General features: G+C 36.0%; 6 protein-coding genes across 8 annotated transcripts; 2 read left to right on the top strand and 4 right to left on the bottom strand.

Annotated features, from left to right (window-relative positions):
- Positions 1 to 1,706: 1,706 nt before the first annotated feature.
- Positions 1,707 to 3,839, bottom strand: LOC18043740 (serine/threonine-protein kinase-like protein At3g51990). Its single transcript, XM_006438864.2, has one exon. It carries the CDS (start codon positions 3,367 to 3,369, stop codon positions 1,906 to 1,908), a length of 1,464 nt encoding a protein of 487 aa, XP_006438927.1. The 5' UTR covers positions 3,370 to 3,839; the 3' UTR covers positions 1,707 to 1,905.
- A 4,940-nt stretch (positions 3,840 to 8,779) lies between these two features.
- On the bottom strand, positions 8,780 to 10,164 carry LOC18043741 (acyl-CoA--sterol O-acyltransferase 1). Its single transcript, XM_006438865.2, has one exon. It carries the CDS (start codon positions 9,881 to 9,883, stop codon positions 8,780 to 8,782), a length of 1,104 nt encoding a protein of 367 aa, XP_006438928.1. The 5' UTR covers positions 9,884 to 10,164.
- A 924-nt stretch (positions 10,165 to 11,088) lies between these two features.
- LOC112099210 (E3 ubiquitin ligase BIG BROTHER-related-like) lies at positions 11,089 to 11,871 on the top strand. Its single transcript, XM_024186343.1, has one exon. The coding sequence runs from the start codon at positions 11,089 to 11,091 to the stop codon at positions 11,869 to 11,871; it is 783 nt and encodes a 260-aa protein (XP_024042111.1).
- A 357-nt stretch (positions 11,872 to 12,228) lies between these two features.
- Positions 12,229 to 14,128, bottom strand: LOC18043742 (structure-specific endonuclease subunit slx1). The gene is made up of 3 exons (XM_006438866.2): positions 13,883 to 14,128; positions 13,224 to 13,330; positions 12,229 to 12,605 (listed from the first exon to the last, which is right to left on the bottom strand). The coding sequence occupies exons 1-3, from the start codon at positions 14,110 to 14,112 to the stop codon at positions 12,430 to 12,432; spliced, it is 513 nt and encodes a 170-aa protein (XP_006438929.1). The 5' UTR covers positions 14,113 to 14,128; the 3' UTR covers positions 12,229 to 12,429.
- Positions 14,129 to 14,535: 407 nt separating this feature from the next.
- Positions 14,536 to 17,650, bottom strand: LOC18043743 (pheophytinase, chloroplastic). 2 transcript variants are annotated; one of them, XM_006438870.2, is made up of 5 exons: positions 17,422 to 17,650; positions 15,940 to 16,943; positions 15,627 to 15,818; positions 15,364 to 15,520; positions 14,536 to 14,802 (listed from the first exon to the last, which is right to left on the bottom strand). In XM_006438870.2, exons 2-5 carry the CDS (start codon positions 16,920 to 16,922, stop codon positions 14,560 to 14,562), a joined length of 1,575 nt encoding a protein of 524 aa, XP_006438933.1. In that variant the 5' UTR covers positions 16,923 to 16,943; positions 17,422 to 17,650; the 3' UTR covers positions 14,536 to 14,559. The 2 variants fall into 2 exon arrangements, with proteins under 2 accessions (XP_006438933.1, XP_006438932.1); XM_006438869.2 differs by having other exon boundaries at positions 17,416 to 17,650.
- Positions 17,651 to 19,834: 2,184 nt separating this feature from the next.
- LOC18045398 (basic leucine zipper 24) lies at positions 19,835 to 22,852 on the top strand. 2 transcript variants are annotated; one of them, XM_006438875.2, is made up of 2 exons: positions 19,835 to 20,238; positions 20,562 to 22,852. In XM_006438875.2, the coding sequence occupies exon 2, from the start codon at positions 20,607 to 20,609 to the stop codon at positions 21,408 to 21,410; it is 804 nt and encodes a 267-aa protein (XP_006438938.1). In that variant the 5' UTR covers positions 19,835 to 20,238; positions 20,562 to 20,606; the 3' UTR covers positions 21,411 to 22,852. The 2 variants fall into 2 exon arrangements, with proteins under 2 accessions (XP_006438938.1, XP_006438937.1); XM_006438874.2 differs by having other exon boundaries at positions 19,835 to 20,049.
- Positions 22,853 to 23,103: the final 251 nt, after the last annotated feature.

A 23,103-nucleotide genomic window follows, 5' to 3' on the forward strand; every position in this document is an offset into this window, starting at 1 on the left:
AAAAGAGATTCATATGCAAGAAGCCAAAGGTGTGGAGACAGAAGATAACAACAGGAATTTTTGTGCCTTTTGACGTTTTCTTTGGTAAATTTTCCTCTAGATGATAGTTATGATGGCACTTGTTTCTCTTTTCAAAAGTGGCACTTCTTCTCACGATTATAACTAAATAGGAGTTGTAGACAGATTGATCGATAGATTATCCCCTTTTTAAAATTGTACTTTGGTCAAACTTCGATATTTTCTAATTTCACATATATATGATAACAGAGTATCCAAGTTATGTCTTAGCAGTTGAAAAGGAAGGGAGGCACATGCGCTTAGAATTAGTGAACTATAAAGCCTTGATTTACGGAAACAGGAATATCAATTAATTTTCCTGCTTGCTTGCCGCTGTCCACTACAACCGTGTTACACATTACGTTGTTCTCTCCTAGTTTTTGAAGTTTGAAACCAGCTTCTTCTTTGTTTTAATAATTGAGTACAACATTATGCCAAAAACAAAACATTTGAGTAAAAATTCCAAAACTTGTCTCCATCAACTGGTTAATTTTGGCTGCAACAATATTTCTAGCCGTATGCAGTTGGCTTGGTGTTTTGTGTTTTCCCTATCTTTCTTGGTCTTGCACCCGATATAAGGTCTCAAATACCCCCATCTTATTTTATTATGCCGGTCAGGTTCTTGTTTCATTATCTTCGAGAAAATGAATTTTAAGGTAAGTGGAAGCAGGCAGAGAGTCTCCAATTCAAGATCTCAATAATAACATAAGATTACTTGTTAATGACACAAATCATAGAATTTTACAAGTTAGCTAATTACAGAAACACCAGCAACAATTATGTTGATTCTGAATTTTTTAGCCCAAGTTTGGTAATGTAATGATGCCCTACATCAAACCAGTTTTAGTGTTGATAGAGACTAATTTGTGTCACCTGTATTGGTTACCAACCTCCTTGACAATGACGCTAGTCTCAAATCACGTGTTATGCAGAGAGAAAATAAATTACTAGAAAATATAACTTGTACACCAAATTAAAATAACCAAATGACAAAATCCAAAGATGCAGCAAAGTAACCCTTTAATCTTCAAGAGTTTCTCTAAGGGTGCTGTTCCTATTTCAAGTTGGTGCATGACAGATAGGAGGCGCACTAATGTCAAATGTGATGCAATTCTTGACTAGAATACACAAAGAAGAACAAATTATTTAGATAGTGACAACAATTGTAGCAGAATGCATTGCAGGTATTTGTTTTTAATGTTCTTTTTTTGTTGTCAATCTGCAGTTATATGAGATTGGATAAGATCATTCATTCATATGCTCCACATTTGCTGAAAACCAATCATCTAACAACAGTATGTATGGCCACATGATGTGGCTGAAGATCCAGCTCTTGATAATGCATAATGGATTTTATATATCAGTTTGGGGAAAGTTGGGTATCCTTTATCCTGTTAACTGAATCAAACTTTATTTGAATCCTTTATGCAAAAACAAGATACAAATCATTCAATATCTACCGCTCTCTAAGGGCAAAATTAATTAAAGCGAAAGATGACTTAGCGACTTCAAAGAACAATAATCCAACTTCAAAGAACAAAAATTGGATTAGCACTCAGCTGATGGATTTTGAATGAGCTTTATGTATGTATTAACAACAATTTCTATCATACACAAGCTTTGCATAAGGAAGATGAAAAAAAAAAAAAAAAAAAAAGAATTGGCAATAACAAGGGACATCGGCTATGTCCATTTGATCAGGATACATGCTCAAATTGACAATACACAAACAATTTAAAAGAAGAATGAAAAATATCCGCGATGAATGTTATTTGCAAGAAAGAGAAGCTTACAAGCATGAGCTTCTCTCCATTGCCAAACCACTTCGATCAAATTAGTTCAAGGAAACTAAATATTGTTAGCTGTCCGAGAACTAAAACCTATAGGAATCATTGCATCATCTCTTCCAGAAAACAACTCTGAACCATCCCCAATAGATAGGTTTCTCCTCAAGCGAGAACCTCTACCTTTGTCATTGCCATGAGCATGTGACCTAACTCGTCCTTTGTAAAGGTATCTTCCACTACCATGGCTTGAACTAGAAACCTGTTTTGCAGACTTTATGCTGGGCTCAACACCATCAGCCTCTCCCCGAAATTCATGCTCCTCATCCATACCAGCCATGAGTTCCATCAAATTGCTCCTCAACCCTAAATCTGAATACACTCTCCGTGAGTCCTTCATTGACATCCTACTCAATTTACCATCCAGCAGATCCAAATTTTCTCCTGCAATTCCACCTTCTTGGGTTTTTCTAACTTCAACTGGGCGCCCCACAGTCTCCACCATCAAACATGGATTGTTAAATCCATTCCATGAATGTAGAGGAACCAATTTACTCAACCCAGTTAACCAATCAACAATCTCCTTCATCGAAGGCCTCCTCTCCCTGCAAGACCTCACACACCTCACGGCAATAACTGCTAACTGTTTCCTAACAATAGGGTCCTTAGGAGGTGGAATTCTTGGATCAAAAACTGAAAGAATCTTCCCTTTCTTTATCAGTGGAGCAGCCCAATCCACAATGGAAGGCGGTGAAAACCCAATATCAATGGCTTTTCTACAACTAATAATCTCCAACAACAAAATCCCAAAACTGAAGACATCAGTTTTTGTACTCAAATTATCAGGAGTCACATAACATGGATCAAGGTACCCAATAGTCCCAGCTGGTGGAGTTGATCTAAACCTAAAATTATCAACACCACACCTTAAAGCTAACCCAAAATCACCTAATCTTGCATTGAAATTCCTATCAATCAACACATTAGCTGATTTAATGTCTCTATGAATAATAGGTGGCATTTCTGAATGAAGTATCTCTACAGCTTTAGCAACTTGTAGAGCTAATCTTATTCTCCTGCCCCAATTCAATGGCCTATTATTAGAATGAAGAACATCATATAAAGTACCATTAGACATAAACTCAACAACTAATAAACGATCTTTAGAGTCATTGGAAAAGCCTAACAGATTCACCAGCCGGGGGCTATGAATCTTGGATAGGATTTCAATCTCATTGTCAACTTCCTGGCTGATTTCTTGATTCTTAGATGGTTTCTTGACAGCAACTTGACGCCCGCGTAGCACAGCCTTGTACACAGAACCATGACTGCCCTTTCCCAGAAGCTTCTGCTCAGAGAAGCCATTGGTGGCCGCTTCAAGATCACTGTAATCAAAATGCTGGATCTTGATGGGTTTCTCTTGCTTTTGACTAGTTTTTGAGGACTGTGTTTGATGGGTGGCAACAGAGTTAGAATTTGTGGAGATTACGGAAATGGCTGATTCTGCTTTGCAAGAAAGGTAACCCATCAAGATTATTGTAACTTTACGAGATGGGTTTGTGATAATTTGATGTTCTGATTAGAAAATAACCAAAAGATTTACTACATGTGAATTCAACAAGAGCTACAGTTTTAAAAATTGAAACTTTGAGTTGTGAACAAGTTATTTGAGATTCAAGTCAGAAGAGGAAATTGCTTTTAATTGTATGTGCTGTAAGAAATTGGGAGGGGGGAGACCCGAGAGAGAGAGAGAGAAGATTGATGAACTGAACAGGGAGCCCACCAAAGTAGAATCTCTAGGCTTCTTATCAATTAGTGAGCCTTTTTGGTTTTATTTATTTGGTAGATGAAAAACTAATAGGTAAATTTAATTACAAGTTTCAACCTCCAGTCAAGGCCAAGATCATGGAAAAGTATGATGAAGACGAAAGAAGAAGAAGAAGAAGAATCAAATCTTGATATGTATGTGTTTAGAGACTACTTTGACTTGGAACTCCATTGTTGCGAAACTTAAGGGGTAAGAGAAAAATAAAAATAAAAATCTTATTTCGGAGATACATGCGTTGCTTATGTCCATTACATACCAAAAATAGTATTTTATCAAGAAAGTATAAAGTGAAAACTACTCGGAAATATATTTTCAACAACTGACTGAATTTTCTTTGTATTATGAACCGTCCGGCCCAATCTCATGTGAAATTAATAATTAACAGTTTTAAGATGAAATTAAGAACTTCTCTGTGAAATTTATGTCTTCTTATTTAGCTTTAATTATAATGTGATGTAACCAGCTATTTTATAATGGGTCTTGAGCATCACCAAAAGACTCTTCAAATAAGATTTTATTAATTATTTGAAGAGCCACCTCAATATTTAAGGCTCCAAAAAACAATCCAATTAAGATTCTTCAAATAAAAAATGATTCTCTCTCTTCAATTTTAGAAAATTGATTTCTCACTCTTTAATTTATACTTTATTACTTTTCATTGGAGAAAAAGAGAGAAGTGTTTTAATTGCTATTGAATTTTTCTTTAAAAAAATAATTATTTGATTAAAATAGTATTAAGTTATTTTTATTTAAAGAGTCTTTTGGAGAATATCATATTTTTTTACCTTTCTATTTGCCACATAGGTAAGCAAATAAATATTTAAAAAATAAAATTTATAGTCTTTTGGAGATGCTCTTAGGTGCCCATATTTTCTCGTTTAGTGATTTAAACATTGGATCCTCTTTCTCAAATTCTTGAACTATACATTTTTTTGGGATTTTTTTTTAAATTTATATGAATGACTATTTTTGTGTGAAATAAAAGATAACACAGATAGAGAACAAATAGTTATAAATTACATAGATTTATACTTTGTTCTTAATAGTAATTTAATGAATGGACTTTTTTTTTGTAAAATGAATTATTTAATTAAAAGGTGGTACAAAGAGTATTTTTAGGGTTTATCTCATCCTTTGATTATTTTTTCATAAGAGTAAGAATGACAATTCAAGATTATATTTAAATTTCCTTCGTGGTCAACTATGGTCAAGGATATAAGTATACAAAAAAATTAAAATGAACTACATTCATGTGTTGAAATTTAGAAATATTTTTTGGTCATTTACCGCATTGGTAGTATAGTTTTGTCTTATATTATGGCTTCTCTAAATTTATTTTCAAGCTAAATCCTTAAATCAATTTTTTTTTCACTTCAACTAAATTTCTTATTGATTCATCTATAATTTCAATATTATTCATAAAAAGTTATAGAATTTTATCACATGTCTATATATATACTTAAAATATGATGAACATGATACATATTAAATCATTAAATTGCAAGGTAGACTTCGACATCATTTAACTTAGATTTTTAAATCATGCTCCACAACTCCTGACTATGCTATAGTTGTATGAACTTAAAACTGTTGGTATATTTTTTTTTTTTAATTATAACGTCGGTTGATCGTAATTAGGGATGGCAATGGGGAGAGGAGGGGAGGGGACCAATCTCCCCGTACCCATCCCCGATATTTTGCGTATGTCCCCATCTCCTCCCCGAATAATAACAGGGGATCCCCGAGGGTCCCCGATTCCCGAATAACTAATACATTTTTTTTGTTTTCGATTTTGAATTAAAATAAAAAATTCAAATAAAAGTAAAGTTCGAAATATATCTTACATTAATATCCATTACAAAAGTCACATACATTAAATTAGTAAGTAACGCAGCATGCAACGGATACAAAATTCTTTTACAAATTATCATGAACAAATTAATAGTCTAATACAAAATTGTTACAAATAAAATCGAATTTAGATTCAAAATTAACTTTTTCAATGGTGGCGTGGACACTTTATAAATGTAGAATATTCTCTTTACAACACAATAGTTAAATCAGAGCAAATCAAGAGCAAATATTAGATTATATTAGATTAGATATTAAAATTGTGATTCGCTGTGGGCAATTATAACATCTTAAAATAAATAAAAAATAGATTTAAGTTTAAAATATTTAAAGAATATTTAAATTAAAAAATATTTTGGGCTAATAGAATCTACTCAGTCTTTTTAATGTCCTAAATAAAAATTTAGGACTTTAATTAGTTAATTAGGCCTAAAAGTTTAATAATATAAATATTTTGATATTTTTTATTTTTACCAATATTTATAATTTTATAATATAAAATTTATCATTTATTTACTAGTAATTTTAAAAAATTAAAATAAAATTAAAAATTAAAATGGGGAAATGGGTAGGGGATGAAGATTCCACCTCATCCCCGTCCCCTCCCCGAATAAGAAATTGGGTAAAAAAATTTCTCTGTTCCTTCCCCGAATAAAAAATTGAGTATGAAATTATCCTCATACCATCCCCGAATGAGAAAAATCTCCGAAAATACCCATCTCCGTGGGGATTTTTGCCATCCCTAATTGTAATATAATTAAAGAATAATACTTGATATTTGAAGGTGGGTGTGAAACAAAAATACCCCCATGGTCCCCGTATATGCGTTAAACAAGTAGTCCGTCTTGCCACGCAATTTTATATTTATAATGTGCGGTTAATGGACCCCAAAAATGCGCTTTCATCATTGGGCACCAAACGTTTCCCATTTTACCCGAAACCGAAAGCGGTGCCACAACCCCCACGGAATTGGCACGTGAGAGTTCATCCATTTCTTAATTTCTATTGGTCACATAGACCTGTATACACAATGGATTGTCCCACCCAGATTATTAGGGTTTTGGTTTTGCCAACAGGGCATTACATTATCAACATTTTTCTCAATGCATAGCTATTGGCTATTGCAATCATCAAAATTAACGTTCACCCAACATTCCAACTGATTCCATAACAGGTCAGAATACAGTCTCTCTCTCTCTCTCTCTCTCTCTCTCTCTCTCTCTCTCTTTTTAATGCTCAACTAATGGTTAAATTTGTCATTGGCATACGATTACAATAGTGGGTTTATATAAAGCCGGGAAAAAAAAAAGGGTTCTTGGGATTTTTAAACTAATGGGAATAAGGAAAGGTGTTTGATAATTTCGGAGAAAGGCCAAGCAGTAAGATTTTGTGGGAACTCTTAAGAAGACAGGGCAGTAGTCAGCCTTCTAGTTCTGGCTAATAAATAAAACACACTCGAGTCGAATGAATGTTTCTTATATGCTGTTTTTGCGTTGTTAAACCTTGCTTTTTACCCCAAATACGAATTCAGTCCCACTCATATGCTTCAAATGTTTCGAGGGCTTTGTTGGACAATCTCGTTTCATTATGTGCCAGAGGCCCAAAATAATGGGCCAGACTTGTAAGTCCCCCATAAAGTGGCAGGCCTGACAAGGACAGCTTTGAGAGGCCAATTAATTCTCCTCATTGCAGATATATACCCTTCGACTTGGGATTTATTTGAGACTGCGGTGTCTCGGCTTCGAAGGCAAAATTCTAGTTGTCAAATAGTGTGAGTGGTTGGATTATGCATTAACAATTCTCATTCTCTCCGTGCGTCCAACGGTGAACAAAATAAGCAATTTAAACTTTAATATTACTATAGCAGTTACATGAGAGGACGACTAAGGACCAAACGTAACCCGCTAACCAGTAAGCATAATAGATCAAAGGAAAATTAATTATTTGTCTCCAATTTATACACACGCACGCGCGCACACACACACACAGCGAATCAGTCATTTCCATGATATTTCCATTCTCATTTAGAAACATACACCAACTTCTATGGAAGCGAGCCCTCTTAGATATATTCAACTCACATTCTATCCTTTTTTCTAAAAAAAAAGAAAGAAAAAAAATCATTTTCTATTCAACCGAATTGAATTGAACAGTAGAGCGCCTTTAGTAGGCAGGTAAATAATCACCAAAGTTTGCAACATGAAGAAGCATATAATCAAAGAAAAAAAGTCGAGGAAAAATTAGTAATTTGCGGTAATAGAGATCTCCTCACCTTCTTAGGGGTTGCTTTTCCAATAAACGGTGGTTACATTTTTTTTAAAAATTATTTATATCAGTATTCAGTTTATGGATGTGTGCTCTTAGAGTAATCTGACTAGCCTTAAACCTACGTGTTAATGAGTTCATTTCTCAAAAAAGCTGTGCAGCAAAATATCTTGAATTTGAGACTTCCTTCCAAAAAAATTCTTTTAAACAAGGTATTCATACTTGGATGGCGCATTTGAAACAATATTATCCAATTTTGGGTCAAAATAATGAACTTATCTGAAATGGCTCATTTCGTACTACAAAAACTCATGTATAAAAAAAGATTAATTTTACTTCCCCACCTAGTTACTTTGGGTAGTAGCTTTTAAAAAAATTTGATGAAATTAAATTAATTAGAGTAATATAATTTTTTTTTTAATCAAACACTTATGAAGTAAGATCAATTTTGCTTCCAAAATAAAATTAAAAGTTTTATTTTTCCAAAATAAAATCCAAACGACGCGTGTTACTAATAGTAATTAAGAAAAATGTTTCATTTCAGTTGCGTATGACCAAAACAATGATATGTTAATTTCATTTTCCTATCTAACATATGTTACATATAAAATCATCATTGATGCTATGTATTTAAAATACAAAAGCGACGTCTGAAAAGGGTGTGTGTAGTCACTTAAACTTTTCCTAAATCAAACAAATGACAAAGATGTGGTACCTGTTGCAAGGTGGGTGGATCCAAGAGTTCATTGTTGGAGCAAATTTATAACACACAAAGTGACAAATGAAATGAGTAGGGATTGCCACTTATTAACCCTAAACAAAGTCAATGGGTTGATTGATTCCTATTAGTTTAACTCATAATTTAAAAAAAAAAAACAAAAAAAAAACAAACAAGCCAAAATAACGATGTACTCATCAGCTGCAAATCTTCCAGGGAAGATTTTTTTTTTAATTGTTTTTCTATGTAGTTGAAAAAAAAAAGATTAAAAAAAAATTATTTAGCCTTGCAAGCGCGTACAAAACTTGACCAAACATTTCTGAAGAACGCACCCAAAGCCGCATACTCTTCAAACGCCCTTTCATCCAGTTTACAGTGAGTGAATTGCGGAAAAAACAGCCAACAGCCGGTAACCATCACGAATGCAACGGTCAACAAACCCGATATTATCCTCGGTAACCGGAACCTACCGGTAACCGCTTTCTTCAAAGCCAGTTCGACCGCCAAACAAACCCCATGCAGAACGAAGAACCACGTGACTCCCCACGTGGGTTTCAAGCCGGCGCCGCGGCCCAAGTAAAAGAACATGAGCTGATGCATGAAACCGGATACCAAAAACGTGGCGAAAACAGCTGGGAGTGAAGCCCACTTCCGACCGGTTACACGTGTAAAGATGTGTAGGGTGGGTTTGTATACGGTGGGGCGTAGGATGCCGGTGACCATGAGGTTCCATCTCTTGCCCCAGAAGTCTTGTAATGAAGTGGAAAGATACGGCTCCTTGAACTGAGGCTCCAGTTCTAACCCTAGCGTGGCTCGAGCCACGGCTGCACTGGCGGCTAATATGAGTTCAAGGAGAAAATACATGTGGATGGAATAGACAAGCAAGATGAGTTTCGGATGAACAAAGAGTACATAGTCGCTGTATTCATAAGCTAGCTGTAGCTGAACCAAAATCGCCACTAGCAGACCCTTTATTGCATAATTCAGAGGGCCTTCTCGAGCGCCAGGACTAGGGTTGTTATTTTGAGATGGGTTTGGTTTGCTGTTGTGGTTGTTGTTATTTTGGATCTTGATGGGGAGGCAAGAAACAATTACAAAAAGAGGAAGAGAGATTGGTGGATGCGACGACAAGGGGCCTAAGCCAAAGGCAAAGAGTAAGAGCTTGAAATTGGCAAGCCAAGCAATGAAAAATGCTGTGGTGCCACCAATATGAACAGAAGTGAGACAAAGCGGAAGATAAAGGAAGATACATACAACTGGGATTAGACAAATGAGTCTTTTGATGCCTTTGGAGGCCATTTTACCAATGGCATAGCAATAGCATAAAGATATTGTAACCGAGAGCCATACCTTTATGAAATTTTTCATCTCGCCCTCCATTGATCTCGAATGTTCGTCTGATCTTCTACCTTTCCTTTCTTTTCTTCGGATCTATATTAACTAATCATGCTTTTTGGCTTGATCGATGGGCACTTTTTTTTTTCTAGGTAGAAGAAGACTATACTTTCTTTAATTTTCTTCTTTGGGATCCAAGAGTCATGAAAGCGGACCCTATGGTATTTTATATTATTTAGTTTAATAAACTTATAAACACCATCTTTCAGCTCCTGATATATAAAAGGCAATGTTCACTTTTCTTTTCTATTGAGGTTGGCTTGAAATTGTCGAAGCATTTTGATATATACAGTAGGTCTAATATCAGAAGTTTGATGATGATTGGAGTGCATATTCTGATTTTTTTTTCTTTTTTATTAATTATTATTGCTTTTTGAGTAGTGAGCATCATCACATCACGCACATCTTTTCTCAGCTTCCAGTTTTTGACTTTGTATTTTTTGATTGGAAAATGAATTTTAATGAAACTGGGTACACGATTCTAGCTCATGTGAATTCTGGATTTGTTTAATTATTGAAGTAAAAACACAAAAAAAAAATTGTCCCTGCTTTCTCTGCCTTTCTCAAATATCATTATCTTTTCAAATTAAAATCAAGGTCAAGCAACTTGCGGCTTTCAATGTGTGATAGTTCCCTAATTGAAACTATCACAAAATTATTCAATTATTTCTCTTTGCCTTAAGGAGGTCATTGGCACACTGTAAATTAAACAAAATTAATTTTGACAATTTAGAAAAAGAAGTTTATAATTTTAGGTTGACAATACAAATCAAAAAATGATTGTTTACCTTGGCATAATCTTATTCAAAATGGATTAGTACTAGTACATATTTATTAAACTTGAAATTAACAAAAACCGAACGAACAAGTATGTAAAGGTTAATAAGGAAATTAATGCATAATATCTGAACATATGTCATGATTACCGACACCAAACGACATACTGTTTTTTGACGAATAATACCCGAACCGGATTTTCTATTAATTTTTTTTTTCAAATATACGATCCGTATTTGATATTGCAACCTAAAATGGATTAGGAAACTAAACTGCGTTAGGAAACATAATAGTTTCCTTGACAAACAAGGAATTCTCTGCCACTACAAAAGTAAATAAGTACTCAGCTGCCCGATCTACAGATTGCTGCTTGCTTTAAGGTTCCCGATCAATTAAAGAACAAAAGGAAATCAATGGAAGAAGCAACGAGTTTCTTGTTCGATATGTGGCAGGAGCATGGCAAAGACGTTGCTCCACCAAAACCAGATCAGCCGGCTACCTTTTTTGTTAAGTTTTATGTTAATTTTGTAGTGGAATACCTTCCACATCGCTGCCACATGAATGTACGTTCAGTGAAGGAGACAGACTTTCTTGCTCGAACTATTCTGCTTGATGAAATCAACACGGTTCATGATAACATGTTCATCCGTATGTTGGAGTTGATGCCGCTCACTGAAGTTGATAAAGAGAGCATCAAAAAGATGGTTGCAACAAAAGCTAAGTTGGTGGACAATGACCCTCGAAATACTGCCCGTGATTGCATACCTGTTGTAATGTCGCTTAGGGTCTTTTACAAGAAGCCGTACACTCAAGGTTTAGACCTTGCTTGGACTGAGAGATTGGGCAGATCAATTCACAACAGCGTTCCTGCTTTAGAATCAGCTGTTGGGGATTTAGATAATGTGGTTTATGAAAAGGGTTCTTGCCTGGAGGACCAGTGTGCTATTTGCTTGGGAGGGTTTTGTGACGGAGAGGAGATTACTCGGCTGCCTTGCTTCCATGATTTCCATGGAGCCTGTTTAGAAAAATGGCTGGATAAGAGTCACCTGTGTCCATTCTGCCGGTTTCCCTTGCCAGTTTGCCGAGACACAGAGGCCTTCTGGCCACGAAAGATACTTAAATCAAGAAAGAGAGTTGGGATGCCATACCGGCATCGCGTTCCTGCCGTTCGTACTAGGCCAGATGGTGTCTTATAGAATTAATAGAAGGAATTTCTTTCGACAACACATGAATTTTTCCTTCCTTGCATCTATCTATATATATTTAGGGCGAATGTTGCACCTTCTGATGTTCCTGGAAATTTTCTTTTCGTACTCTGCTTGTTAATGGCACGCCCATAGAATTACTCTGTCTTTATGTTACACAAAATTTGCAGCTCTCCATGTGGCGATGCAATTTTGACATACTGATTTGTTTATTTGAAAATTTATTCAACCAAAGAATTAATAACAACAAACGATCGCTTGTTTTGTTCACTGGTCAATTAGGTTCTCTGTAGATGGCGCCGCAAGTAAAAAGAAGTTTATTTGAAGCATCAACTTTTTGGAGCCAACGAACATGAAATTTTGAGAAATAACCATCAAATCAACCATTTCTGTTGCTTTATACAACAAATGTTTTTCACTATTTGAGTGCAAAAACAATGGTTTATAGGGATGCATTTTCGCCTAGGTACATTATGATTAAATTAGCACATCAAATTACCTTTCAAGGTCAAAGGAATATTGCCAACACCACGGATTATACCGAACAATTCAAAGAGGATTCAGTTTCCAATCAATTTGCAAGTGACTGCAATTACACACTTCCTTCACTCTATTTAGAGCAGTTTGCCTGTGTTGCAGCAGGTGAAGTGAGCTATCTTCACTCTTCTTCCTTTTACGGGGCAGTCTCCTCGAGATACTTTTCCACTTTGATTCAAACTCGCAGGCTACAAGCAGAAGATAAATGCTAAAGAATCAGTTGCATGAACCATTAAATAAGAAGATAGCATCATAGATCAAATTGTAATAGAAAGTCAAGCAACTACTCACTGCATCACCATCACTGACGGATCCTACCACCTAAACCACAATCTTTGCATATCATAAGAAGGATTAATTCAGGCAGACACTTCTACCTTGACAGTGCATCCACTACAAAATGGCTGTTATTTAAATTTTTCGATTGAACACGTTTCTATTCAATATATAGCTTTTTACAATAGATTAGAACTGAATGAAAATACCCATGGTAATCCGACTACCCTAATTTTTTGCTTCAAACACCATGCATATACTATCTTTGAGAGAATTTCTTGAATGTATAAATGAGAAACTTGGGGATTTCTTTTCATCTCGGACATTCTATACCGGTCATTATTCAAGGAAAAAAAAAATACATTGTCATAAAGAGAGCTGCAAATTTTAAGGAACATCGGACCAACATAATTCTAAGGGCATGCCATGTTCACGAGCAAAGCACAAAAATAAAGTTTCCAGCAACATCAAAAGGTGCAAAATTTTTCACTAAACTTCAATTTTGAAGATGGTGGATATGAGATGATTACCATCACTTTGGTCATGAAAGCCTTGAATTATGCATGCAGAAATCCATGGCCTTCCTGCTTGGGATGCTTTCGCACCACCTCTAAGTTCACCATTATGTTGTTTCAAACTGCGTAAGAGCTTCCAGTTTTCAGCAAAAACTGTCCATGTAAATATTGCGCCAATGATAAACAGAATAAAATATCTTGAAAATTCAGAGTAACAAAATATAATCAAATTGCAACTTTGAGCAGCAGCGAGATTCTTTACATAATAAAAACAGAACAAAACACAACCCATATTTTTTTTTGGGGGGTGGGGGGGTTGGTTGGGGAGGAAAAAAGAAAAAGGAGCCAATTTAATGGGACCCAGAAAAGCATAATTTTTCGAACAAGTTTGCCTGCAGATTTCCTCGTCAAACAGGAAGGCAAAAGAAATTGAACTACCCCAATTATACCCAATCAAATTAAGGATTAGAGAGAATGAAATCGTAAGAACAACAAAATCTGTGATTTGAGATCAAATCCAAAATATTAGAATTATACAGCATTCAACGAATTATCGGATACATAAATCTGAACAACTAAAAAAAAACAATTTCAAATTTCAAATTAGACCCAGATAACCATTTTCTATGGCCATACGGAATAATGAGTCAAAAAAGAATTAAATTGCAACTTACCGACGAGGAAAATTTGTGGTGGTACCGACGTAGGTCTTGATCGGCGGGTTGGTGGAGATGATAAGATACACACTCCATGACCTTGAGTTTGAATTTGGAGTCCGTTTTGACTGTGATTGTGATCTTATGGGTGTTGGGGATGAAGATGATGATGATAATTTCGAAGGGTTAGGGTTTCGATTCTTAACAGCGGGAAATTTCCCTGATAATGACATTGATACCATCCTCATCTCGTCAGATTCCTTAAAAACCCGTCCACTGCAATTTTGTAGCTTGTCAGATCCGCTAGTCTAACTCTGACCGTTGGCGCCTTTAAAATTCTGTTACCCCTTTTTCTTTATTTTATTTTATTTTATTTTTCAATGAAAACTGGACTTACTGGATAAATTATTAAACATCGAAACTAAACCTCCTTTATCTTTCACACAAGAAAGAAAATTTGGTTGCTCCAGATTAAAGAGGTTTGAAATTCGTACTCTTCCAACTCCAGAATTAGAATATGGAGAATATTTCAAAAGCATAAATATCCGTGACATCTATGCATTAACAAGATGACGTGGACAAAATAATTTATACAATGAATGCGTCTATTGAACGATTTCTTTTATATGATACATTTAAGAATCTACACCATCTCCCCCCCCCCCCCCAAAACAAAGGAATAGTTAGCTCGGTCATCAAGAAGAGTTCATTTCTACTTTCCTGAAGCGAGATTTGATAAAAGAGCCAATCCAGTTCCAGAGTGAGAACCTGGATCCGTAGATGCGGACTCTGACTGATTTCTTTGATTCTTCTCTTACAAATTCCAAGTCCCTGGCAATGACAGACTGAATGTTTTCTTCATCATCAAGCAGAGGTAATGCCACCGAACCTTGGGACTCCAAGTTTTTAATCCACCCACGTAGTAAGTAGTTCACAACCTATAAATGCGATGATAAAAGCAAATGTCAAATTACTAATCAGAAAAGCTCCCAATGAATGCTAAGAGGAAAAAAATGCTTGTCCCATTGAGTCCTACGACAATTGCTGGTTTTGTTCTCTGGTCATGAATTGGCAGTACAACAATGCAACGAAGTACTAAAATTTCTCCCCAAATGAATTCCTTATTATCTTTCAAGTTTACAAAATGGAGTCTCCTGGAGATTAAAAAACGAATAATACCAATTTACTGGAATGCTAAAACTTTTCACCTGCATACTCTCACTGTGTTCACTTCTATTCACACTCTATTCTTAAATTTCTACTACCACTATTCTTGCCCATATGTGAGATGGTGTTATTCCTCTTTCCCGAGTGACCAATTATCAACTATGCATCACCACAACTTGTCTAACTCTATCTGTTGATCTTGAGGAATTTAAACTGAGAAGATATCACAAAAGACCTGACATCTACATTTGCAAGACAGCAGAACAGCAAACCTGTAAGACTTTCATGCTAGTTACTACTTTTCACAGTCAAAGGAGACACAGAGAGCATACCTCAGGAACTTCATCATGAGGACAGTGACCAGCTGGGCTGATCTCATAGTAAGGAGCTTCAGGTACCTGCCTTTTCACCTGAAGACCCCATACAGGCTTCACCCAGGGGTCTTCTTTTCCATATATGAGACAGATGGGAACACCATTCATCTGACACCTACCGAGGAAAGGAATTGGAAGTCCTTAACTTGGAGCAAAAGCAAACAGGGAATGCATAAGCAGAAGTTCTTTATATTGCAGCTGGAAATTTTGGTACTACCTACCTAGATAAAGCTTCCCTGAAGGATAGATTCCCCTGAGGAGCGAACATAATTGAGGCAAATGATGCTGCCGCCGCAGGATGTTGGGTTGTCTCAAGGATACGAGTGAAGACTGTGTCGACATTAGTAGCGTGGTCTGCATAAACCTGTTTCAGCACCTCTGCAATACTCTCAGGATCACTTATTTTCTGCCAACTGAAACCACAGAAGAAAGCAACAATAAATTAGAGTTTCGAAAAGAAACAAGGACGCTGCTTCTTCCAATTAATACTTAAACATCATATGACCTAACTGGCCAATAAATAGAATATCATACATGAATTCTATGAGCTTTCTCACACTAGCAGGCAGAGGAAATGTTCCGGACCATGGAAGTATCCTTGCCAGTTTTGGAGACCTTATTGGATTAGGTGAAAAACCCCAAAAAGGGGTGGCGTTGAGCAATGTAACACCCTTCACCAAGTGAGGGTTGCATGCAGCAAAGTAAACTGCAACAAATCCTCCAAGTGAGTTCCCCACAACATAGACGGGTTCACGAATGACCTCTTTTATGAAATAACAAACCTGATCCTGCCACAAATCCACCGAATAGGCAAGCTCACTTGCCCATGGCTGAGCTTTATCTCCGAAACCCCATAAAAAGTTCTTCTCTTCTGTGCTATCTCCTTCCTTAGAACGTGGAGTAGGATCCTCATCTGGTAGTGACATGCCTTGCCCAAGAAAGTCAATTGCCCACACTCTATAATCCTTTCCTAAATCTTTTAGTTGCTTCTCATAATGAAAAGAACCAACACCAAAGCCAGGAAGAAATAGGACAGGTGGGGAATTCACATTTTCACACCCAGCCTTCTCATAATGCACATTAAATTTAGGCTTCCACTCCCAAAAAGAACTAGTTATTGGTGCACCACTTTCACCATTGTATTCATCTGGCAAGCCCGGAATTAAAACCTTAGGTATCGCCTCCCTCTCTTTTGGGAAACTACCTGCATCCTCTTCCCCACCAATTACATAACCATCATAGCTCCCACTCAAGACCTGTGAATTCAGATTTCTGAAACCTTGAACTGCATTTGATGAATTAGAACCTTTCTCACGATCGAGATTCTTTGAGAAACACCAACTGCTAATAGAATATCCTGAAAAGCCACTTCTAAAGTCGCGCCTAATACACAAAATTCTGTGTTCTCTAAATGACGGGGGCTTTGATTCGCACGATTGCGAGGCTTTCTTGACTAATTTCCACCTCAAGTTTACAACTTGGCAGTTTGGAGGGCAATTATAGGAGAGAATTTCCATACCCAGATAACTTTTTTTCCCCTGTCATGATCAAGCAGAGCAAATACTTCAGCAAAGATTTAAGTCTTTACCATTTATTTGGTTGCAAAAGAATTAGAAGAGGAAAAGAAAGCTCCAAAAAATAGCAGAATCAAATCAAATCAAATTCTCAGGCCCAATTCAACAGAAAATCATACTTATAAAGTTATAAATAAATAGACAGTTATCAGAATCTTAATTTCCTTCTTGCCCATAGATTTCCAGGCCACCAAACACAGCTTCAAGAATGATAAGAAAAGAAAACCAGGTATGAATTAAAGAAAAGTCTAAACTTGACTACCCAGAAGATTTAAGGCCACAAACTTGTTAAAAGCTGATTCACTGCAGCATGCAAGCACTATAACTTGTTAGCAGATCAAGCATAACTAAGCCAAGTACGCAAAAAACAAATAATTAATACTAAACAACATTGAAAAAGATTTTAAAGAAAGTTATTTATTTATTTATTTATTACCTTTACCTTGGAGGTAGAAGTGTCATCAGAGGTTTTGCAATATTGGTGCGAAACTATATGCAGAGAATTATTCGATTTGCTTCTTCTTCTTCTTCTTCTTCTTCCTTTATAAGAAAAGAAAAGAAAAGAAAAAACGACTTTATCGTATTTTTGCAATTTTCCGGGTGAATTTTGGAAGAGTAGCTATCCAACTAGAAAAATCTAGCCTTCCTTCATGCATGTGCTTGTGATGTAAATGCTTGTATTTTCTGCTGCCATTTATATTTTTCCATGTAATTTTTTCTTTTTCTTTCTTGTGACTTTTATTTTTGGGATCCACGTGTTCCCCATTCTATAAATAAATAATGAATTTTATATTTGTTATAAATTTCAAGGAAAAAAATTCTTATCGGCTATTATTCTTACCTTAAACGTAATCGAACATTTATCAATATGAAAATATTCATTCTGATTATACCGATGTGAGAGTGAGAAAACATAAATTTTTTTACTGAACTTAACTTTACTCAACTAAATAATTTTATTTATTTATTTATTGAGAATTTTCGTATATGAGGCGGGTTCAGACATTGTTTTTAATTCTGATTTTAGTTGATTCCTGTCCCGAACCTTAATCCGCCCCATTACCATTTTTAAATCTACTCAACTTAATAATAAGCAAACACCTACCTAAATACTGCATTTTCACTTTAAATCTTTACTGTTAAACCAGATGGAACAGTCGGCAAAAGGGCAAAAAAAAAAAAAAAAAAAATGTTAAACCGTGATTTTAACTCTGTTTTTTTTTTTTAATTGATTTTAACTCAAAATTGAGTCATAAGTCACAAGGAAAATTTTTAAAGAGTTTTGGAAGAAAGAGCATGTGCGGCACATGGGACATGGCATTCCAGAATCCAGAGAGTATAGAAGCTTTGAAATTATTTTTCTGGAAGACGTGAGAGTGAGATGGCAAAAAACCAGTGGCGTGTGGCATAATCCTTTGATGTGATTATGCTGATTTTTTTTTTTTTTAATCTCAGTGCAGCAGGCCAATGGAAAGTTCGTCACTAGTCAAGTCTACAAAAATTGGATGACAAAGAATTAGGGAGCGCGGCAAAATCATGAATTTGGGTACAGAGAAGTTGAATCCTGAAGAGACAGTTAGCCGTACGCAAAGGAAACCATCATGCTCACGTTAAGATTGATTAGTTGAAACTTGCGTGCATCTGTTGTTGTTCAGACTTCGTTGTCATAAAATGGGACTCGGTCGGTGGAACAAAAAACAAATGAGCTTTTACCACTGGTTCCTCAATTTTAGGGAGAAGCATACGGGCCAAGGACTAGCTGAAAATAAAATATTAAAAAGGAGTGGAGCTATTAGCACCCCACTGATTGCCTCTTATAAAACTCTTTATTTTGAATGCACCCATTAATTAAAGAACTAAAATTATTATGTTTACTAGTAAAATTCATTTTAATTCCTCCTCAAATGACCTTATCCTGTTCCTTTCCATTGAACCTTTAATTAACTTACAAAATAATAGTAACAACAAAATAAAATTCTCATGGCCAGGAATCACATTCAACTGCTTGTAAAAGTCAACAAATATAATTTTCCATGAGCGGTAAACAAACTTTAAAGAAGAGGCCACAATAACTAATAACCCTACACTTTTCCTTAATTCGTTTTTATTTTATCTGTTTATTTTATATTCATTATTAAACTTGAAAAAAGCTTTCTTCCCCAAGGAAACGAAAAGCTTCCCAATGAAAGTCTAATTGATCCAACCAAAGGATAGGCTCGTTGTTTTATGGCTCAATTTGATATCTTTTTTTTGGTAAAATATTTTGTTCCTCTTAAAAATATGAGGGTATAAAGAATTCCTGTGATTTCAATCAAGGTTAAATGTGTAAACACCAGCAGTGGAGTTTTAAAAGAACTCTTGAGGGGTGCCAATGGTACCACTCCGTTGAAAGAGCCCGGTATTCCATACAAGCAAACGGTTGATCATCAACATAACAAATCGATGGCCCATGTGAGCAGCACGCCACCATATCCAGCCCAACACATGCAGCTGCTTCGGGGCAGTGTGGGCTCACAGCCTGTATTTATTTATTTAAGTTTAAAAAAAATAGTAAAATGAGACAAATAATGATTTGCGGCCTCAAATATCTTGTATCTTTCTAAAAAGAATAAATGATTATGCGATATTTTTAACTCAATATGTACGAACTGTTTGACTGTTTGTAATTGTATTATTTGTATTATTATTTCATAATGAAATAAACTATCTTCCAAGAACTACGTATATCAAGTCAATCCTATTATAATGATAAAATTATTATAAAAAAGAAAAGCAAAAAACAGAAACTGATGGAACCTTTCAATATGAAGGGGAAAGTGGGCGGTGCCTCAAAATTTCACTAAAATGATTTCATTTACACGTTCAGAATAAATTGATAACGTGAGAAGTAAAAACCAGCTAGATTAGGCCATCTGTTTGTACAGATGTTGACTTAGCATTCAACTCTAGTTGTACGCCTGTTACGGATAAAAAGAGATGCTTGTTAATTGCTGTTCACTTAAAGAGTAAAAGTTGGGCTGACAAGTGAAACAATCGTGGTGCCTGAGCCAGAATCTTTACCCAAATTTAGGTAATTTTACTAATCAAATCTACAAACTAATGAGCATTCCAGATTTTTCTGCTTGTTCTTTTTTGTTTTTGTTTTTGTTTTCTCTCTCTCTCTCTCTCTCTGTACATTTGAAGCCCATGGTCGGTCATCTTTCCCCCACTCGAAGCTTGGATTCTCTTCGGTGGTTGTTGAGTGGTTTCAACATCGAAGGTCCTGCCTCATTAGCTTTTATATTTCTTGTGAAGAATCTCCATCTGGGTGTTCTTTGGATTGCTCAAAGAGTTGCATTTTTGTTATGTTGTACTCAAACCATTAAACTTTTGTCCTTTGAAATTTGACTGAGTCTAGGGTTTTGTTCTGCTTATTAGTCTTGAATATCAAGTGTTCTTAGCTAAGCATATATTCTTGAATTATCATATCATTTGCAATCACAGAATCCTACTTTTGGTATTGAAATGAGAATTCTTTGATTCGGTTCCATGTAAGTATCATTAGTTATTCTTGGTCCAATAAGTGAGATTTTGGTGTTGCAGATAAACTGCTGCTTGTGTAGCTGCATATAGTTTTTGTTTGTAGTTATGAGACAAAACATGGATGATGGAGAGGTGGAGCTTTCAGATCATGCTCTGTTGTTAAATCAGGAGTTCTCTGGCAATTTTCATAATTCGGCATCTGTAGACTCATTTCTTGATGAATTTTTGAAGAACACAAAAACATGCACCCACACTCACACTTGCAATCCTCCTGGGCCAGATGCGGCACATACGCATACATGCTACCACACACACACCCAAGTTATTGCATCAGAAGAAGATAATCACTCGAATAGCAAAGAAAATTCTGTTTCGAAACCAAGGAGGTCATCGGGTAACAGAGAAGCAGTTCGGAAGTATAGGGAGAAAAAGAAGGCACACACAGCTTATTTAGAAGAGGAAGTCAAGAAATTGCATACATTGAACCAACAACTGGTTAGGAAATTACAGGGGCAAGCGATTCTTGAGGCAGAGTTCTTGAGGCTTAGAAGCCTTTTGGCGGACTTTAGAGGAAAGATTGATGATGAGTTGGGTGTTTTTCCATACCAAAAGCAGTGTAATGGTGTTGCTATTTTGAAGGAAGGTGATTGTGGCTTGCAGTCTAATGGTGAGGCAGTTGGCCTAGGGTGTCAGGCCAAGCTTCCGTGCTTCCATCCACAAGCAGGGTCATCATCGCATGCTGGAACTGATGGAAGTGAAAAAATGTTGTCATCAACGGAAGGAAATTGCCAGCCTGCAGTTATAGATTGTCAAGCAAGCACATATGATGTTGTGAGTGCTGAAGGACGGACCTTGGATGCAGTTGAAGCCTTGGTGTCACCTTCATCTCAAGCGGAATTAGCAGACTGAAAGGCTTTGTAAGTTTGTCTTTAATCTCCTAATGTAGATAATTTGTTTGTACACTAGCTTTCAATATACCATCAAATGTTGTGGATAGTAATACTCTGATATAGAGCTCAAAGGTTGAGTGTCACTCTAGAATACAGAACATAGGCTTCATTTTGCAATACAGCTGTAGAGCCATAGTGGGACCTGAGTACTGGCTGTACTCAGAGGACTGAACTTTGGTTTTTGACATCAATGGAACTGCTTGTAAAACACCTCATGTAAAGAAGTACTTTATCGTTTCTCTGGTCCATCTGTATATTAAGGTTGTGAATAAAATCCTGCCGGCTGGCTTATGGTTATTATTTATCTACTAAAAAAAAAAAAGGTAAAGCTGGCATTTTCCTGCCCACTTGATTACTCTTTATAACTCTTTCAAAGTGTCGGACTCCATTTGATAATTGGCAGTGGCTACGGTGGAACTGCTCTGTGGAGCACTGTTAGATTATACCAGTAAGTGCAGATTTAATATTTATCTCTATAATTGTACAGTCATCATCAGTGCTCCACCATGGAGTGAGTCCAATATAATCCGACCCTAATTATATTTATATATGTGCCTATATGTGTGTCAATCAGACAATCATCTTTGTATGTAGTAGTGGTGGATGATAAATGAGATGTGAATATGTGCAAGGTCAAGCTGCATTCTGAGAAGTGAAAAGTAATGCAACTAGTTGTAAGATTGAAGTTCCTGAGTTGATACTTGATGTTGAATCTAAGCATGAAAAACTATACCTGATAGAAGGGGTATGTCAGACGGTTAACTGAACAGATGCACGAAATACTGCTTATATGAAATGAATCAGCTTATATTAAATGAATCAGCAAGACTAAATGGTCTGAAAACAAACTGTGTTAGCACAGACAGACCATTTACCGAAGCCTAGCCGGGGCTGGCTATTTGATGCATGGATGCGTTCGCCATATGGAGAAGTGAATCATTGTTTATCGAGACTGGGTTCGGTCTTGGATCAATTATCATTATTCATTCCAACGGTGAGGCTAGTGCCAGCCCAGAGCAGTAGTGTATTAAGCCATGTATGATGAGATGAATTTGACTGATAAGTACTCTTACATTTTCCATTTTTCTGGGTTTTCGGGCTTTTTAAGTGTCCCTCCATAAATTGGGCGGGCCCATCAGATCGACTTAGTTTGGCAGTCCTTTCACCTCAAACTACTACTCTCATGTTTCATTTGCCATTGACATTGAGGAACTAGGCCCATAAAGGTCTACAGGCTGCGGCAGATAGGAAAGGAAACTGTAGAAGCAACGCGCTTCAAACGACACGTCGCTGAAAGGCGTGGTATGAGAACGACATATCAACGGAAGTTTCAAAATCATTACAGATAAAAGACATACGTTGTACATTTCTTCTTCATATTGGTCCCAATACAAAATATTGAAATCCTTGTATCTGCGGCGGTGAAAAGAAATAGAAACACTAGTTAGTTATCAGGGAAGAGTTGATAAACATGATATTTAGAAATGAAATCTAATAAATGAGGAAAAGATAATTTGAATCTTTTGTCAAACATTGAGAGTATAAAATTAATGAACTATAAACAACCATACAAGACGAGACGATCCTTTTGATCAAGCAACTACTTATAAATTAAAACAAAGAAAACTGGATGAAGCAGACAAAATGCAGCC

Source organism: Citrus clementina, unplaced genomic scaffold (genome assembly GCF_000493195.1).
Source record: "Citrus clementina cultivar Clemenules unplaced genomic scaffold, Citrus_clementina_v1.0 scaffold_4, whole genome shotgun sequence".
Lineage (NCBI taxonomy): Eukaryota > Viridiplantae > Streptophyta > Magnoliopsida > Sapindales > Rutaceae > Citrus > Citrus x clementina.

Coding starts and splice junctions, on each gene's coding strand:
- LOC18043740 (XM_006438864.2), bottom strand. CDS start 3,369: ATGGGTTACCTTTCTTGCAAAGCAGAATCAGCCATTTCCGTAATCTCC.
- LOC18043741 (XM_006438865.2), bottom strand. CDS start 9,883: ATGGAGGGCGAGATGAAAAATTTCATAAAGGTATGGCTCTCGGTTACA.
- LOC112099210 (XM_024186343.1), top strand. CDS start 11,089: ATGGAAGAAGCAACGAGTTTCTTGTTCGATATGTGGCAGGAGCATGGC.
- LOC18043742 (XM_006438866.2), bottom strand. CDS start 14,112: ATGAGGATGGTATCAATGTCATTATCAGGGAAATTTCCCGCTGTTAAG. Junction 13,331..13,882: donor ACCACAAATTTTCCTCGTCG/GTAAGTTGCAAT, acceptor GCTCTTACGCAG/TTTGAAACAACATAATGGTG. Junction 12,606..13,223: donor CTTTCATGACCAAAGTGATG/GTAATCATCTCA, acceptor TTCTGCTTGTAG/CCTGCGAGTTTGAATCAAAG.
- LOC18043743 (XM_006438870.2), bottom strand. CDS start 16,922: ATGGAAATTCTCTCCTATAATTGCCCTCCAAACTGCCAAGTTGTAAAC. Junction 15,521..15,626: donor TTCAGGGAAGCTTTATCTAG/GTAGGTAGTACC, acceptor TTTCCTCGGTAG/GTGTCAGATGAATGGTGTTC. Junction 14,803..15,363: donor CTCATGATGAAGTTCCTGAG/GTATGCTCTCTG, acceptor TCGCATTTATAG/GTTGTGAACTACTTACTACG.
- LOC18045398 (XM_006438875.2), top strand. CDS start 20,607: ATGAGACAAAACATGGATGATGGAGAGGTGGAGCTTTCAGATCATGCT.